Source organism: Anopheles darlingi, chromosome 2, assembly GCF_943734745.1.
Source record: "Anopheles darlingi chromosome 2, idAnoDarlMG_H_01, whole genome shotgun sequence".
In the NCBI taxonomy this organism is placed as follows: domain Eukaryota; kingdom Metazoa; phylum Arthropoda; class Insecta; order Diptera; family Culicidae; genus Anopheles; species Anopheles darlingi.
In genome coordinates this window covers 49005065-49019857 of record NC_064874.1, presented here as the reverse complement: position 1 = coordinate 49019857, position 14793 = coordinate 49005065, and the positions used below count along the sequence as shown (strand labels likewise).

Below are 14793 nucleotides of genomic sequence, written 5' to 3'. Positions count from 1 at the left end.
CTTCACGCTGTGGCGGAACAGTTCAGCATGCATTAGTCTCGTACCAGGAGACTGGTAAGTTTTTATTTGAATAGTAAATTGAAGATTTATCAACTTTTTATGCACAGCTGCACTGGCTACTGATTAGCACGGAAGCACACACGAAGCATTCGAACTTGTGGGTGCTGAAGGTGCTTAAAGGATCGCGATACGCATTACGATGAAATTGAAATCTTTTGAACATAGTCTTTTTGGACTGCGGTGGTAACCTTTAAACTTCTTTAAAATAGTTTAACTGCCATTTGTTGGCATTGCCACTGTTACGCTGCCATTTGTGTCGCACAGCGTCCCTACGGAACACGTGGTCCTCATATAAGATTAGGCAATATGTTTGCAAAAAAAACATATTGCAAAAACAAAAACATTTGTAGCAGTAGTAGAATTCAAAAATGCATTTGTTCCTTGGATCCGGAAATTGCATGTCCCTCTTATCCGTTGTTAATGTATGAAAGACCTCCTTTGGCGTAGCATCTGTATATTTTGTACATACTACAATTGTAGTTAAGCTGCACAGTTAGTTTTTTTCTGATCGGATTTTGTATAAATTACAATGAGAGGCAACGCATTCCGTACCTCCATTCGAACACACATCACATGAGACATGCAACAAACAAAGAAGATTTATTTCTTTCAAGTCCCAACCGTTCTCATACACTTTGTAATCAGCAAAAACTAGTACTAGTACATTACATTGTTAATTATATTTCAAAACAAAGTCAATTCTAATCGAAGTGCCCGTATCATCCACCTCTGCCCTCTCACGAAAGCGTAGCCTGCAGATGACGCAATTGATTTTCCACAATTTTCTTTACAGTTTCACTCGAACAGTTTAGTGCACTGAGCTTCTTGCGGCTCTTCCGTCGTTTCAGGGCGGGCTTTCTCAAAAATTTCACCTCTGCACGAGATCTTGCATGTTTGGCAACATCTCGAAAGAATCGCTCGGCCGCGTTCAGTGTAAATGATTCGTCAACAAGGTGAACGCTTTGATAGAATAGATTCTTTATGTTTTCGTAGGGTGCTAGCGCAATTTTACGCACATTTTCCGCGCTTCGTGTTCGACCGGTCCAGGAGCAGTCTTGCAGGAATTGTCGATCGAAAAAGTAGTCCACTATCTGATGGCTTACAGTTACGCCTTCCCCAGATCGATCATAGCCGTGGATTCGTGCAACTGCTTGAGCAACGGCAGTGACGAAATGCTCATCCGAAGCATTCGCCTCGAGCTCATCCAAGTCCTCTTTGCATTTGGCCGGCGAAAAGAATGCCGTTATCGGTTGCGGAAGGAGACTGCTCTCCGAACTCGATATGTTACCAAACGCAGCAATCTTTGTGCCAATCGTTGTTACCTTTTGTTGAATGTTGGACAAACTTTGGTGCTGTTGTTCTTCGATCTTTTTAAGCCGTCTATCGATATCAGCAACCTGCCTCGTCAGAGCCGACATCATGGCAAACATTCTAGCCCACTTTGATCCGGTTATCACTTCAACTTCATCGTCCTCCACTTCCTCCTCGGATGCACTTATCGTTACTTCGTCCTTCACTTCGATGTGGTGGTCATAAAATTCTTCGCCAGAATCCATCGTTCCGGTAGATGGAACAGCTAGATGGAACACGGTCGATTTTCTTACGCGTTGATCATCAATCGCTGCTGCAGTTCTTTCTTGCTTCAAGGACTACCGCTAGTTATTGATCCACTATCGCACTCTGATCGGTCTATATAAAAAGTAAAACGAACATGAATTTATGTGCATGGAAAACGAGCGACTGGAGTTAACTTACCGTTCTTTTTAACACATTTCCGCCACGGAAATACGGAATTTTATGCAGTTTATCGAATATGATGCGCTAAACGTAAACAAGCGACGCGCGAAGTTGTCTGACGTCAGAGACGTCAAACGAAAAAGCGTTACTCGCCAAATCTCTCCACATCGAGCGTTTGTAGAACAGCGTGACGACTGATTGATAAGTTCTTTAAATTACGCCACTCAAGGGAATGGCTGTATTTCGGTTTATTCAGAAAATGCAAATTCCTACATCCTACAGCATGGCTTGCAGATTTCGAAGCTGTTTTTCTACGATTGCTTTCATGTCTGAATCGACGTTCGTAATTTTCTTTACTGCGTTTCGTCGACGTGCAGCGGACTTTCTTATCATCTGTGCGTTTGCCCGCGTCTTTGAATGGCTTAAACATTGTCGGAAAAAGGCTTCGATTTGATTTAGCGTAAATGTATCGTCTGAAACGGCAACACATGCATGAAACATTTCTATGATGTTACCGTAAGTGTATATTCCAATCTTTTGCACTAGTGAATCATCCTCCGGGATTCGTCTGGATCTTCCAGACCAGGAGCATTTGGTCATGAATTGCCTATCGAAGAAGTAATCAACCATTTGATAGCAAATGTTGTTTCCTTCTCCTTTCCTATCAAAGCCGTGGATGCGCGCCGCTGCATTTATAACGGAACAACGGAACTGTTCGTCTTTAGCTTTGGTCTCGAGATCATCTAGATCCTCTTTACTCTTGGCCGGATTTACCAAAGACGATAGAGATGGAGTAACAGACTCGATTTCGACGGACTCCAGCGCACCTTTAAGCGTAGTTATTTGTGATTTCAGTACTTTCACTTCGCTGTGGACGACGGACATCGATTCTTCTTGCTGCTCTTCCATCTTTTTTAGCCTGTTGTCGATATCATTGATTTGGGTGCTGATCGTTGTAACCTGCGAACCCAACTCGGAGATCTGATTGCTCATACCACACAGCATTTCCATCAAACTGTTCCACCGGGAATCGAAGTCGATACATTCCTCCTCTTCAATATCGATCATCTCCATCTTCACCGGCTCCAACTTATGTAGATCTTCGTTACTAAATCCGTCGAAAATTGGGACAAACCGTGTTTTTTTACGAACTTTTTGGATCTGAATGTGGTTCTGAAATAGCTGAATGAAAACAATCGATCAAATTGACGCTTGTAACGCAGTCGGCAGAAGCGTTATTTCGGATGCTCGATGAGCAGTTGATCGATTGTTGATCTATTTGAGCTGCACGATAAATTTTTGTCAAGTTTATTCTCTTATGAAGTTATTCCATCTTCACGAATCACTAAGACTATTTTCTGCGTGCATCAGTTTGAAGGTGTCGCAGCTGATTTTCTACGACTGCATTCACAGCTAAATTGCCATTGGTTTCTACCTTCTTTGGGTTCCGTCGCCGTGCCGCTGGTTTTATTACCATCTTTGCTTTCGCTCGCGTCGCAGAGTATCTGAGGCACCGTCGGATAAATTTGATGGACTGAGTCTGTGTAAATGTTTCATCGGAAAGATGGACACAGGCATGAAACAGTTTCATCGTACTGCCATAACCGATTAACCCAATCTTTCGTTTACCAGGACCATTCTTGGTACGTTGACTCATTCGCCCATACCAGGAGCATTCGGTTAGAAATTTTCTATCGAAAAAATAGTCCACTATTTGATAGCAAACGGTATCACCCTCTCCTTTCCGGTCATGGCCATGGATTCGTCCAACTGCTTGTACAATCTCGTCCCGGAACTGTTCGTCTTTAGCTTTAGCTTCCAGCTCATCCAGTTCCTCTTTGCACTGAACAGGTTTTAACAACGATGTTAGCGGTGGTGCAACAGGATCTATTTCGACGGTTGGCAGCACACTTTTCACCGTAGGGATTTGCGATTTCAGTTCCTCCACCTCATTCTCAATGACGGACGAGGTTTCTTCCTGTTGCTCTTCGAATTTCTTCAGTCTGCTGTCGATTGCATTAATTTGCTTGCTTATCGAAGAAAGCTGGTTGTTAATTCCTGCCACCATGGTGATCAAACTGTTCCAGTTAGTTTCACTCGAACCATTCTCTATATTTACGTGTTCGAACCACACATCTTCTTCGATCTCCATCGTCAGAACGCGATAAAAGTACCGGCAGTAAGTAAAACGAACAGAAACCGTTCTTTTCTTCGTTCCGCGAAATTGTAAACAGTCTCAGGACGCACAAGATGTTTGACGTTAGCAGCACCTGCGTAACGCATAACGCTTTTATTTGTTTTGTTAAAATCTCTCCACTGCTGCATGAGTTGCTTGATAAGTTCATAGCATGAACAGCGTGCTATTGAAAAATGTACTAAAATAAAAATATGTTGTTCTAAAATATTCAAGTGCTCCAGTTATTTTGTAAAATTCCAGTATTATTTTGTAAAATAGTAAAAGTAGAGAAATTGTTATGGGGAAGCCGACACATCGCGGAGCTCTCCGAAATTCGGAAATGCCTTTAAATTCAAACTGTGATAAACGAACAATAACTATATTCACTCGGAAAGAATAAAACAATATATCTTCTTCCTACTAAGGTGTCCCATCGCATGCAGTTATAAGCTCAGGCACAAATAGCTCGGATCGCGTCGAACAAGTAATCAGTGAAATTAATATGTATCATGCTAACTTTCTTCCAAGTTCTTACCGACAATATTATATTCACATCGTCTTATACGAAGATGCAAACGCAAAATTCCGGATCAACCTATCTTCTTCCCCACAGCCGACTGAAGCCGTCGTAGTTGTTTTTCTGCAACCATCCGCACGGCCAAATCGTCGCTAGTGGATCTCTTCTTCCGTACTTGCGCTGCAGATTTTCGTCTCCGATTTGCTTTCAACCGTCTTTTGGAATTTTTCAAGCACATACGGATGATCTGAACGCACTCATTTTGTGTGTATGTACTATCCGCAACATTAACACACGCATGAAAAAGTCCTATAATGTTACAGTATTTAGATAAGGCAATTTTAGCGTCATGATTATGCACTCCCGATTTTATCGACTCTCCGGACCAGGAACACTCTAGCATAAACTTTCTATCGAAAAAGAAATCAATGATTTGGTAGCAAACGGTACCTCCCTCTCCTATTCGATTACATCCGTGAATTCGTGCAATGGCTTGTACCAGCTCATTTTTATACTGTTCGTCCAACGCTTTTTCTTCGAGTTCATCCAAATCTTCCTTGCACTTGGCCGGCTTGATTAATTCGGTTATCGGCGGTACAAGAGCATCTACTTCGGCGGTCTCAATCACACACTTTAGCGTAGCCATCTGTGATTTCAGCGTTTCCACCTCGCTCCCAATACTGGCAGCAGTTTCTATTTGTATCTCTTCGCACTTTTTTAACCTGTTGTCGATTGAATTGATTTCGGAGCTGATTGCCCCTATCCGGTTGCTTATTCCCGACAACATTCCAAACAAATTATTCCATCTCGAGTCGTCTTCTCTCACAGCGTAACCGTGATCGTAACACACTTCTTCAACCTCGAGCTCCTCCATCGTCAGCGGCTGATAATTGAACTCCTACGCGGATATTTGTGCTGCAACGATAGTACGGATATTAAATGCCTTTCGAGGATCATTCTGTTCAGAAAATATTCAGATTTTACGCACTTTTTGGAGCCTTTTTGGGTAAGCCGACGAGTAAACAAAACACATGAAGGACGCTGGATTTTGACGTTTCTATCTTCACCGCCAAAAGCGTTACATCGAGTCGGATCTCTCCACAATCAAATCGACCAAAAAATGTTTAATTCGAAAGATAAGTTCTTGGAAGTTGGTAAAATTGAGTTTATTTAAGCTACAAATCAATTCAAGACTTTCTACTACTAAAGCATCCAAAAGAAGGTGCTTAGAAAGTCGTTGATTTACCTACTTGATGCAAGTGTCTCATACTTGTCCTTAATTCGAATTTTCTTAAAGAGTGTCCATATTGCTTTATCAAATTTATTCTATCGGAACGCATTTTTTAGATTCCAGTCATCTTATTACCCGCCACTGCCTGCAGTCGTCGCAATTGATTTTCAACGAGCACCTTTACTGCTAGATCTTCGCTTGTGGGTTTCTTCTTAGCTTTGCATCGACGCGCTACTGGTTTTCGTTTCCTCTTCGCCTTAACACGGATGGTCGAATACTGCAGACAGAGACGTAAAAATTTAACACACTGATTTTGTGTGAATGTCTCATCGGAAATGCAAACGCAAGCGTGGAAAAGTTCTATAACATGTTTGTACGACGATAGAGCAATTTTGCGAATCCCTCGATAAGGCCTCCCAAGATGTCTTGATTCTCCGGACCAGGAACATTCAATCAAAAAGTGCCTATCGAAAAAGTAGTCCACTATTTGATGGCATACGGAAGCTCCTTCTCCTTGTCGATTATAGCCGAGCAGTCGGCCAACTGCCTGAGTAATCAAAGTACTATACTGTTTGTCTTTAGCCTTAGCTTCGAGCTCATCCAAGTCTTCCTTGCACATGGCAGGCTTGATTAAAGCCGTTATTGGTGGCACAAGAGCGCCTATTTCTGTCGTATCCAGCATTTGTTTTAGCATTCCCATCTTCGATTTGATCACTTGGAGCTTGCTGCGGGTAATAGATATTCGGTTCGCTTGATGCTCCTCGCAGTCTTTAATTCGTCTTTCGATTGCATCCAGTTGCAGTCTTATCCCCGCAATCCGATTGCTTATCGTAGATAGCATTCCGAACAAGCTTTTCCAGCTGAAATCAGTTACATCTTTCACAGCGTAGCCGTGTTCGAAGCACACTTCGCCGTCGCTATCCACAACCTCCATACTCAGCAGCCGATAGAATTTCGCGAACTGGAGTAAAGAATCGATAATCATTATGTGGATAAATAGTACAGAAAATAAGAATTTCTCACGAACTTTTCACAGCCACGATTTGTCGCTTCGAAAAAATGTAAACAACACGCGCCGGGTACGGAAAAGCGTTATGGCATTTGCCTCAAACGGTAACGCTTTCTAGTCGACAATCTCTCCACAATTTATTAAAATAACTGCTTATTAAAAATTCCGCCAAATAACTTCAACATTCATCAGCCGGATATGGTACGCACGAATATTGCAACACTTTCACTGAAAATAAATTTAAACAGGACACAGAACTACCGTTTAATTTCATTCTCTAGTTTATTCTTAAAGCAAACTATTCTTATTTTATAACGACGATTCATCACTTTCTGCAGCAGCGTTCTGGAGGTGTCGCAGTTGATTTGCTACGACCGCTTGCACTGCTAAATCGTCAACGGTATCTGTTTTCTTGGATCTAGGTTTGGGTGCTTTAACTGGTATTTTGGTTTTCTTCGCAAGAACGCGTCGTAATGAACGTCGCAAAATTTTGACCCTTACGAAATTGTAACAATGAAATTGTGTGAAAGTTTCATCAGAAACGCTGATGCATTCGTGAAACAGCTTCATGGTATGGCCATACTCGATTAAACCAATCTTTTTGTTTAGCTCGCCATTCACGCGCCTGTGCCTTCGTCCGAGCCAAGAACATTCCATCAGAAATTTCCTATCGAAAAAGTAATCTATCATTTGAAAGCAAATACTTTCTCCTTCTCCTTTTCTATCGTAGCCTGAAATTCTCCCAGCGGCATGTATCACCGCATTCCGGTACTCTTCGTCTTTAGCTTTAGCCTCGAGCTCGTCCAGTTCCTCCTTAGACTGGATAGGTTTTAGCAACGACGATAGTGGAGGTGCAACAGGATCGATCTCGACGGTTTTCAACACAGTTTTTAGAGATGGAATTTGCGATTTTAGCACATCCATTTTCCTTCGAATGGTAGAGATGCTGATTGTTTGCTGTTCTTCGAAATGCTTCAGTCTGCTGTCGATTCCACTGAGTTCCGTATTCAGTACTGCCATTTGATTGTTTATCCCAGACACCAAAGCAACCAAGCTGTTCCAATTCGTATCACTGGGATCATTTTCTACGCTGACCTCCTCAAACCAGGCTTCTTCACCATGATCTTCAATCTTCGTTTTCAGTGTCTGATCCATTGCAAGGAACTTCTGTTTTGAATCGTGAATTTGTGGAACCTCTTCTGCTGCAATGACAAATGAATTTTAGCTTCATCAATGAAATACTAGTCGTAGTTTTAACTTACTTTCAGCTGCCCTTTTGTGTAGGAATTAAGAACTTCATGCGAAGAGGCGCGCTCGATTCGTGAAATGAAAACAATCGATCAAAATGACGCTTGTAACGCAAAAGGTAGAAGCGTTACTTCGGAGGATGGGGAGTTGATCGATTGTTGTCTTGTTTGAGCTGCATGATAAGTTTCTTGCATTAATATGTTTTAACTTCCATTTATTCGTTCATTCGGAATTATCGTCCGGTTTGAATATTTCAATTAATTAACTTCTAATACGCCTCGTGTGTTTTGTTAACTGAACATTAAAATTCATCCTTCAAAGTGCTTGGTAAGAAACTGCGCTGTTAAATTGAAGAAAACAAGTTTAAACATAACACTGAACAGTTTTTTCAATTATATTTTGCTAGTTTATTAATAATACATTTAAAATTAATCGAAACGAAAAATGAGACGAGTTCGATGATCCCTAGCTATTTCCACCAGTGCTCTGCAAGTGTCGCAGTTGATTTGCGACGACCGCTTGCACTGCTAAATCACTGCCAGTATCTGTTTTTTTAGATCTAACTCTAGGTATCTTGCTGGGCATTCTGATTTTCTTTGCCTGTACCCGTCGCAGTGTATTTCGTAACATTTTCACCTTCACGAAATTGTAACAGTCTGATTCAGTGAATGTTTCATCGGAAATGCAGACGCATTCATGAAACAGTTTGATGGTATTGTCATAATTAATGAAGCCAACCTTTTTCTTTAGCTCACCATTCACAAATGTGCGGTTATACCCGTGCCAAGAGCATTCCATAAGGAATTTCCTGTCGAAAAAGTAGTCTACCATTTCATAGCAAATGACTTCACCCTTTCCTATTCGACCGTAGCCGAAAATTCGTCCAGCTGCTTGTGCCACCGCATTCCGATACTCTTCGTCTTTGGCTTTGTTCTCGAGTTCGTCCAGTTCCTCTCTCGACTGGATAGGTTTTAGCAACGACGATAGTGGGGGAGCAACAGGGTCGATATCGACGGTTTTCAACACACTTTTCAGTGATGGAATCTGTGACCGTAGTACTTCCACCTTCTTTCGTATCGTGGAGATGCTGATTGTTTGCTGTTCTTCGAAATGCCTCAGTCTGCTGTCGACTTCATTGACTTCCGTATCCAGCTCCGTAATCTGGTTGTTTATTCCAGACACTAGGGCAACTAAACTGTTCCAATTCGTATCACTGGGATCATTTTCTACGCTCACCTCCTCAAACCAGGCTTCTTCACCATGATCTTCAATCTTCCTTTTCGGCCCCCGATCCATTACAGGAGATGGAACGACTTCCTGAATTTGAGGAACCTCTTCTGCTGTAACGAATGATCCGGCTACAATATCAATGGAATATTAGTCGTAGTTTTATACTTACTTTCAGGCTCCCTTTCGTGTAGGAATTAAGAATTTCATGCGAAGAGGCGCGCTCGATTTGTGAAATGAAAACAATCGATCAAAATGACGCTTGTAACGCAAAAGGTAGAAGCGTTACTTCGAATGCTCGATGAGCAGTTGATCGATTGTTGTCTTGTTTGAGCTGCATGATAAGTTCTTTTGCATTAACTTGATCATTCGCTTATGGTAGTTTTGCTTAAATTCTTCTTATATATTGTCCTTATAAATTTATTTCCTGTGAACATAACCATTCCCTCTTAAGCGTCGTTCCTTTCTACAACATTCTGTAGTCGTCGCAGCTGATTTTCTACAATTCCTCTTACCGCTACATCCTCGCAAGGTATATTCTCCTTTGCCTTGTTATTCGTCCGAGTGCATATTCTTTTAAGTTTCATTCGGGAACTCCTAAGATTCGCACGCAGCATCGCCACACACTGAGCTTGTGTAAAGGTTTCATCCGAAATACTTACACAAGCATGAATCAATTCTCTAAGGTTGCTGTAGATAAAAATGGGAGTACTTGGGATCGTTCCTTGAGGCATATACTTGATCGTTTCCCTATGTATTCCGGACCAGGTACAATCCATCAGGAAATCCTTGTCGAAGAAATAGTGTATTATTAGTGGAAATAGTTGGGCTCCTTCTCCTTGCCGGTTATAGCCGAATTCGCGGGCAAACGTGTGAGCAACTAAATTGACAAACTGTTTGTCCTTAGCCTTGGCTTCGAGATCATCTAGATCCTCTTTACATCGAGCAGGCGTTATAAACGCCGTTATCGGTGCAGCTATTGCATCGAATTGCAATGTTCCAATAGTACGGTTTAATGCCGACATCTGAGATGCTAGCTCCTCCACCTCGCTCCCGACGATTTCCGTACTTTCCGCTTGTTGCTCCTCGCAGGTCTTTAGTCTGCTGTCGATAGCCTTGATTTTGGATCGCATTTCGGTGATTCGGTTGCTTATCGTGGACAACATTCCGAACATGCTGCTCCAGGTTTGATCACTCGCGCTTCTCACAACGTAGCCCTCTTCGAAACACACTTCGCCATCCTCGTCCACCTCCATCGTCAGCACTCGTGAGTCTGTTCTGCAACAATACGACATTGATTACTATTCAACCATCCTTCGAATATATGGATAACTTATAACATTTTACCTTTTGCTTGTTCTGTTACTTCCTTGAGGACTTGAGGATGTTTCATGCGTGAGTTGGACCGATTAAGTGCAATCTGTCGGTTCTTAAGAGCAGGATATCTTGCCGTGACGATAACTGGAAGGAGAAATCAATTGTTAATTGTATTGAAAGAAGATCCTCGCAGAATCATGAACCTTAAAACTTGATTGATTAAGAGCTGGTCCCGGTGGTGTTGTAAAAGAATTTAGAATCCTTTTCCGGCGTTTCAGCCCGGTCGGTTTTGTGTATCTTTCGCGCTGCGGTTTTCCAAGTTTTTTACACTTTCCCGGCTCACTTTTCCAACGGGAATGACGGCGGGAAAGGCAAATGATTCCAATTTGCTCTTATCGTCTTCATCTTTATCATAAAATTCACGAAATACACGAAAAAAGTTAAAAATTCCACTATTTCACAGCAAACTCGAGTTTCTAACCTCAAAGCCAAAACAATGCTACAGTGCCACGCAGAACATTTTTAGCTTTTTATTTTGATTTTTTATGGAAATGTTGCCCTTTTATGGGGGAAATGCGCATGCTGCATCGATTATCACTGTGGGATTCAATGTGAAGCGCGCTTTAACATTTTTGAAAATTTTTGGTCAGCGTTTCAGTTGATTTTTTATTTTTTGACCATCTCGCCACCCCAGGGGGCGGGAGGGGGAGGGGGGATCCCCAAAAAGGCCCAGTAATAACGAAAAAGGATTCTAAACCCTTTCACCATACTTTGGCCATACCAGAGGGACCGCGCATCCTGGATGCGGAGTACGGCAAGGATCTTTCTGGCTTTCAAGGGCAGATTTTCGTATACAAAGAAACCCACAGGCGGTCAGGCGGAGATCGACCGGCTCTAAGGTACCTCCTCACACCTCGGACCAAGCCAACCACTCGGTTGCTCCTCTGCAATAGTTTGGGGACTCCTTCGACCACCTTTAAATCGCGTTGGAACACAGAAACACAAAGGGAAATTGAGGTTTTTCATCTCCTCAACTAAGCTTACTAAAACGATGGTTTTATGTCAATCCAAATCCATATAAAAATTTCCTAACTTCAGTAAACCTTCAACAAAACGTAATAATGCAAAAAAGTATGTACATTTTTTGTAGCACCAGCGAATTTGGCGTGGAATTTGATGGCGTCCAATTTTAGTGATCAGGTGATCTTTTGTGGAAATCGACACCACCAACTCGGCAAAACTCGTCCTAGACAGCGGGATTATTAAAGAAAAACTCCCACTCCCAGAACCGTTCGCACGCCAGCGGGAGGTGGTCGAAGTTTAGTGTGAGTAAACGTGGTCGTTCGTGGCGCCGAAGAGCACGTTCTGTCTCTCCGCTTCGTTCTGTCTCTCCGTTTCGTTCTGAGGCACCGTCCGTAGCGGCAGATCTTCGTGTCTGTGTCAACTATTCGGGACGCGGAAAGTTCAACAAACGGATCGCTCGGACCACGCCAACAGCAACAGCGGAACACGCAATGCGAATCCAAGTGGCGCGCTAGTTAGTCACGTGTAGGCGAAGGTGCAAATCACATTCCTGGACTCGCTCTGCCGTTGCACTTTGCGTATCATTGAACAATCGAGGAACGGAAGCAGTAACATTCAATCGTGACGGGATACAGTGTCCAGGTGGCCAAAATGGGGCGTGTGTGATTTGCCGCAGCGCGACGCTTCTTATTAGTACACCATCACTCAGCGGTGTGCCGTGCGAACACATCAAGAGACCGAGAAACCACCATGTGTTGAATGTAATATCGCCAGAAAAGAGAGAGCCACACACCGCGCCTGTCGACTACACACCGTCTCGTCAGCGGCAACGTGTTGCCTCCGCGGTCCTCGCGTGTACTCCTCGCTGGCGGGGTCGTTTCAATGTGCGGCGGATTGCGTGCGCGCGCATTCCCACATACACCCGCATCAACACGCGGCAGCCAGAAACTGTAAAAACCGCCGGCAGTGCAGTAGTGCAGTGGTGTGAGTTGCTAGTAAAACTGCGATCCCGCGCCGGGATCATCAACCATCATCATCGAATATCTTCAAAAGTGAGAAAATCGAAAAGTGCGAGTAACTAGAGAGAGAGAGAGAGAGAGAGAGAGAGAGAGAGAGAGAGAGAGAGAGAGAGAGAGAGAGAGAGAGACCGTGAAACAGCGAGAGCGAGCGCGCGCGGGCGAGCCGAGTTAAAAATAGTAAGTAAAGCTGTGTAAAAGCCCATCTTTTCATCTTACGCCTCCGCCATCATTTTCCATCGGAATCATCTTGCGTTGTTGCATCGGTTTCAAATTTGCGCCACCTCAACTGGTTGCTAAGAACCGGCTGCTATCTCTCGGGGAACCATGCCCCAATGCCTGCTAGATATCGCGATTTCAATAAGAACGCACCAACAGATGCAACTGCACCTGCACCTTGTAGCTCGTTTGTGGGCCGCTTCAATCGCTTCTGCAAGCGGAGCGCGTGCAGCAGACGAGATCGTTACTATTTCGATCGTCAACATAAACAATGCACATACATGCGGGGCGAGCGACGTAAGAAGGTTGGTGGTAGTACCCAAGCCAACCCCCAACTGCTGGCGCCAAATCCAAGAGAGTGGCGAGACGAAGGTTATTGACGGCCTCGTGGCTTAGCGTGGTCCGCGTAGTGTTTGTGGCGTCCACTGTACCGCCAAAAGTGCAAAGTGGCGACTAAGAGGGGTGATCGACAAAATCGACGGTTAACGGTGGGAGAAACGGAACGAATGGTGGTATGCCACAACGAATAGGCGAGCGACCATTGACGTCGTTGGTGGCGCACGTTGTGGGCACGGTTTTGCAAAAGGCAGCGTGCTGAGAGTAACCTGCGAGTTGCTGTTTTCGGGAAGGGGGTGCGCGTTGAGATGTATTTATGTGGACAACGCACGGGGACCGCGCATGGCCGAGATAAGCATTCCAACGTTCCACGACCACAGAAAGCGGAGACCTTAGATCCGGAAAACCCTTGTTTCCCTTACCGTCGTTTGCCAGAATGCCCCGTTTGCGGGGCCACATTTGCATATAGGCCCGCTAGTTTGGCGGGTGGCGCTTGGAGTTTGGTGTGCGTCGAGCGTGCTTTTGAGTGGAGGTCTCTTCGACCGCGTCACAGAAAATGCGCGCTTCGATCATTCTGGGAGGCGGGACTATAATTAGAGGGATGCCAAATTAAAATTGTTGCATCGTATGCACCGCAGTTGCTTTCCGTTTTCCTCGCCAATGAAGACACGGTTTCACCGACATTCTTGTCCCGATCGTGATTCTGCAATACAGAGGGACCCATGCAATGGCCATACTGTAAACTTTCCTTTATTTGCTTTTTTTATGTTAAATATTCACCATTATACCAAATTGTGTAACTAAACTAGCAAACATTTGTTGGTTTTGCGGTGAATGTATGAAACGGTTGTAAATGCAAATAGTACCGTCAGGACGACGCCATAAAATAGCATCAGATCGTATGTACCAGAAAGAACCACTTGACTGCAAATCGCGCGGCCTAGCCATTGCGGGCGCGAACTCGGGCACTCGTGCTCACGATACCCACATTGCATGTTGGCGCAACAGCGCAAGGTAGACACGGTGTACACGGTGTGTGTACGATGGTGCTCCTCGGCATCATCATCATCATCATCATCATCACACCAACGTGTGGCCCCATAGTTGCACATAATTGGATGGGAAAGAGGGTGAACGATGCTCTCCGCTCAGTGCACGCTTTAAACCACAACGCGGGCTGATGTGCTCGTGTGCGTACTCTACATAGAGCAGCAGGGCAGCAACAGCAGCCAAACGGGACAAAGAAAGAAGAGATCTCTGTGTGATTGTGGTTAAGTTCATCTGGCGTTGTAGTGCCCTTCAAAAGTGCACCGAAAGTCAACGGCTGGCCATTGCTGCTGCTGCTGCTGCTGCTGTTGCTTCATGTTGTTCGTTCGTCCAACCAATGCATAGCTTATGCAGGGTGGCCATTCGGTGGCAATTACAGCATTGCAAGGGCTTTTTAACCCATACTGATACTGGTATGGATAGTATGGGTGATGAACGAACGGGGTACGCACTAGGAACGTGGGCTAGAGCATCCCAGCCGAGCGAGCGGAAAGTGAAAATGCACTTCCGTGCATTCCGATCACACCACCACCGTTACACCATCATCGCTTCACGTATACGCTCGCGTGAGGCAGCAGACCAATGCAGCAGCACTATTGAAATGCACTCCTCGAATGCATTCGGCGGCTC

At 44.1% G+C, this 14793-nt stretch overlaps 7 protein-coding genes across 9 annotated transcripts; all 7 read right to left on the bottom strand.

Annotated features, from left to right (window-relative positions):
• Positions 1 to 634: 634 nt before the first annotated feature.
• Positions 635 to 1763, bottom strand: LOC125949999 (uncharacterized). The gene has a single exon (XM_049677536.1). The coding sequence runs from the start codon at positions 1614 to 1616 to the stop codon at positions 798 to 800; it is 819 nt and encodes a 272-aa protein (XP_049533493.1). The 5' UTR covers positions 1617 to 1763; the 3' UTR covers positions 635 to 797.
• Positions 1764 to 2005: 242 nt separating this feature from the next.
• Positions 2006 to 2962, bottom strand: LOC125950003 (uncharacterized). The gene has a single exon (XM_049677539.1). It carries the CDS (start codon positions 2869 to 2871, stop codon positions 2074 to 2076), a length of 798 nt encoding a protein of 265 aa, XP_049533496.1. The 5' UTR covers positions 2872 to 2962; the 3' UTR covers positions 2006 to 2073.
• Positions 2963 to 3104: 142 nt separating this feature from the next.
• Positions 3105 to 4098, bottom strand: LOC125950002 (uncharacterized). The gene has a single exon (XM_049677538.1). It carries the CDS (start codon positions 3947 to 3949, stop codon positions 3149 to 3151), a length of 801 nt encoding a protein of 266 aa, XP_049533495.1. The 5' UTR covers positions 3950 to 4098; the 3' UTR covers positions 3105 to 3148.
• Positions 4099 to 4115: 17 nt separating this feature from the next.
• On the bottom strand, positions 4116 to 5590 carry LOC125950000 (uncharacterized). The gene is made up of 2 exons (XM_049677537.1): positions 5479 to 5590; positions 4116 to 5405 (listed from the first exon to the last, which is right to left on the bottom strand). Exon 2 carries the CDS (start codon positions 5362 to 5364, stop codon positions 4564 to 4566), a length of 801 nt encoding a protein of 266 aa, XP_049533494.1. The 5' UTR covers positions 5365 to 5405; positions 5479 to 5590; the 3' UTR covers positions 4116 to 4563.
• Positions 5591 to 6997: 1407 nt separating this feature from the next.
• LOC125949997 (uncharacterized) lies at positions 6998 to 8071 on the bottom strand. The gene is made up of 2 exons (XM_049677532.1): positions 7993 to 8071; positions 6998 to 7932 (listed from the first exon to the last, which is right to left on the bottom strand). The coding sequence occupies exon 2, from the start codon at positions 7883 to 7885 to the stop codon at positions 7040 to 7042; it is 846 nt and encodes a 281-aa protein (XP_049533489.1). The 5' UTR covers positions 7886 to 7932; positions 7993 to 8071; the 3' UTR covers positions 6998 to 7039.
• Positions 8072 to 8386: 315 nt separating this feature from the next.
• LOC125949998 (uncharacterized) lies at positions 8387 to 9577 on the bottom strand. Of its 2 annotated transcripts, none has more exons than XM_049677535.1 (2): positions 9378 to 9577; positions 8387 to 9315 (listed from the first exon to the last, which is right to left on the bottom strand). In XM_049677535.1, the coding sequence occupies exon 2, from the start codon at positions 9272 to 9274 to the stop codon at positions 8444 to 8446; it is 831 nt and encodes a 276-aa protein (XP_049533492.1). In that variant the 5' UTR covers positions 9275 to 9315; positions 9378 to 9577; the 3' UTR covers positions 8387 to 8443. The 2 variants fall into 2 exon arrangements, with proteins under 2 accessions (XP_049533492.1, XP_049533491.1); XM_049677534.1 differs by having other exon boundaries at positions 8387 to 9318; positions 9378 to 9436.
• Positions 9578 to 9588: 11 nt separating this feature from the next.
• LOC125949996 (uncharacterized) lies at positions 9589 to 10996 on the bottom strand. Of its 2 annotated transcripts, none has more exons than XM_049677531.1 (3): positions 10726 to 10996; positions 10553 to 10666; positions 9589 to 10483 (listed from the first exon to the last, which is right to left on the bottom strand). In XM_049677531.1, the coding sequence occupies exon 3, from the start codon at positions 10459 to 10461 to the stop codon at positions 9655 to 9657; it is 807 nt and encodes a 268-aa protein (XP_049533488.1). In that variant the 5' UTR covers positions 10462 to 10483; positions 10553 to 10666; positions 10726 to 10996; the 3' UTR covers positions 9589 to 9654. The 2 variants fall into 2 exon arrangements, with proteins under 2 accessions (XP_049533488.1, XP_049533487.1); XM_049677530.1 differs by having other exon boundaries at positions 9589 to 10478.
• Between the last annotated feature and the right edge of the window lie 3797 nt (positions 10997 to 14793).

What these genes read in the sequence shown, in the direction of transcription:
- LOC125949997 (XM_049677532.1), bottom strand. Translation starts at nt 7,885, where the DNA reads ATGGATCAGACACTGAAAACGAAGATTGAAGATCATGGTGAAGAAGCC.
- LOC125949998 (XM_049677535.1), bottom strand. Translation starts at nt 9,274, where the DNA reads ATGGATCGGGGGCCGAAAAGGAAGATTGAAGATCATGGTGAAGAAGCC.
- LOC125949996 (XM_049677530.1), bottom strand. Translation starts at nt 10,598, where the DNA reads ATGAAACATCCTCAAGTCCTCAAGGAAGTAACAGAACAAGCAAAAG. An exon ending in AGTAACAGAACAAGCAAAAG is followed by an intron (nt 10,479 to 10,552) that starts GTAAAATGTTAT and finishes GTTGCAGAACAG; the next exon opens with ACTCACGAGTGCTGACGATG.
- LOC125950002 (XM_049677538.1), bottom strand. Translation starts at nt 3,949, where the DNA reads ATGGAGATCGAAGAAGATGTGTGGTTCGAACACGTAAATATAGAGAAT.
- LOC125950000 (XM_049677537.1), bottom strand. Translation starts at nt 5,364, where the DNA reads ATGGAGGAGCTCGAGGTTGAAGAAGTGTGTTACGATCACGGTTACGCT.
- LOC125949999 (XM_049677536.1), bottom strand. Translation starts at nt 1,616, where the DNA reads ATGGATTCTGGCGAAGAATTTTATGACCACCACATCGAAGTGAAGGAC.
- LOC125950003 (XM_049677539.1), bottom strand. Translation starts at nt 2,871, where the DNA reads ATGGAGATGATCGATATTGAAGAGGAGGAATGTATCGACTTCGATTCC.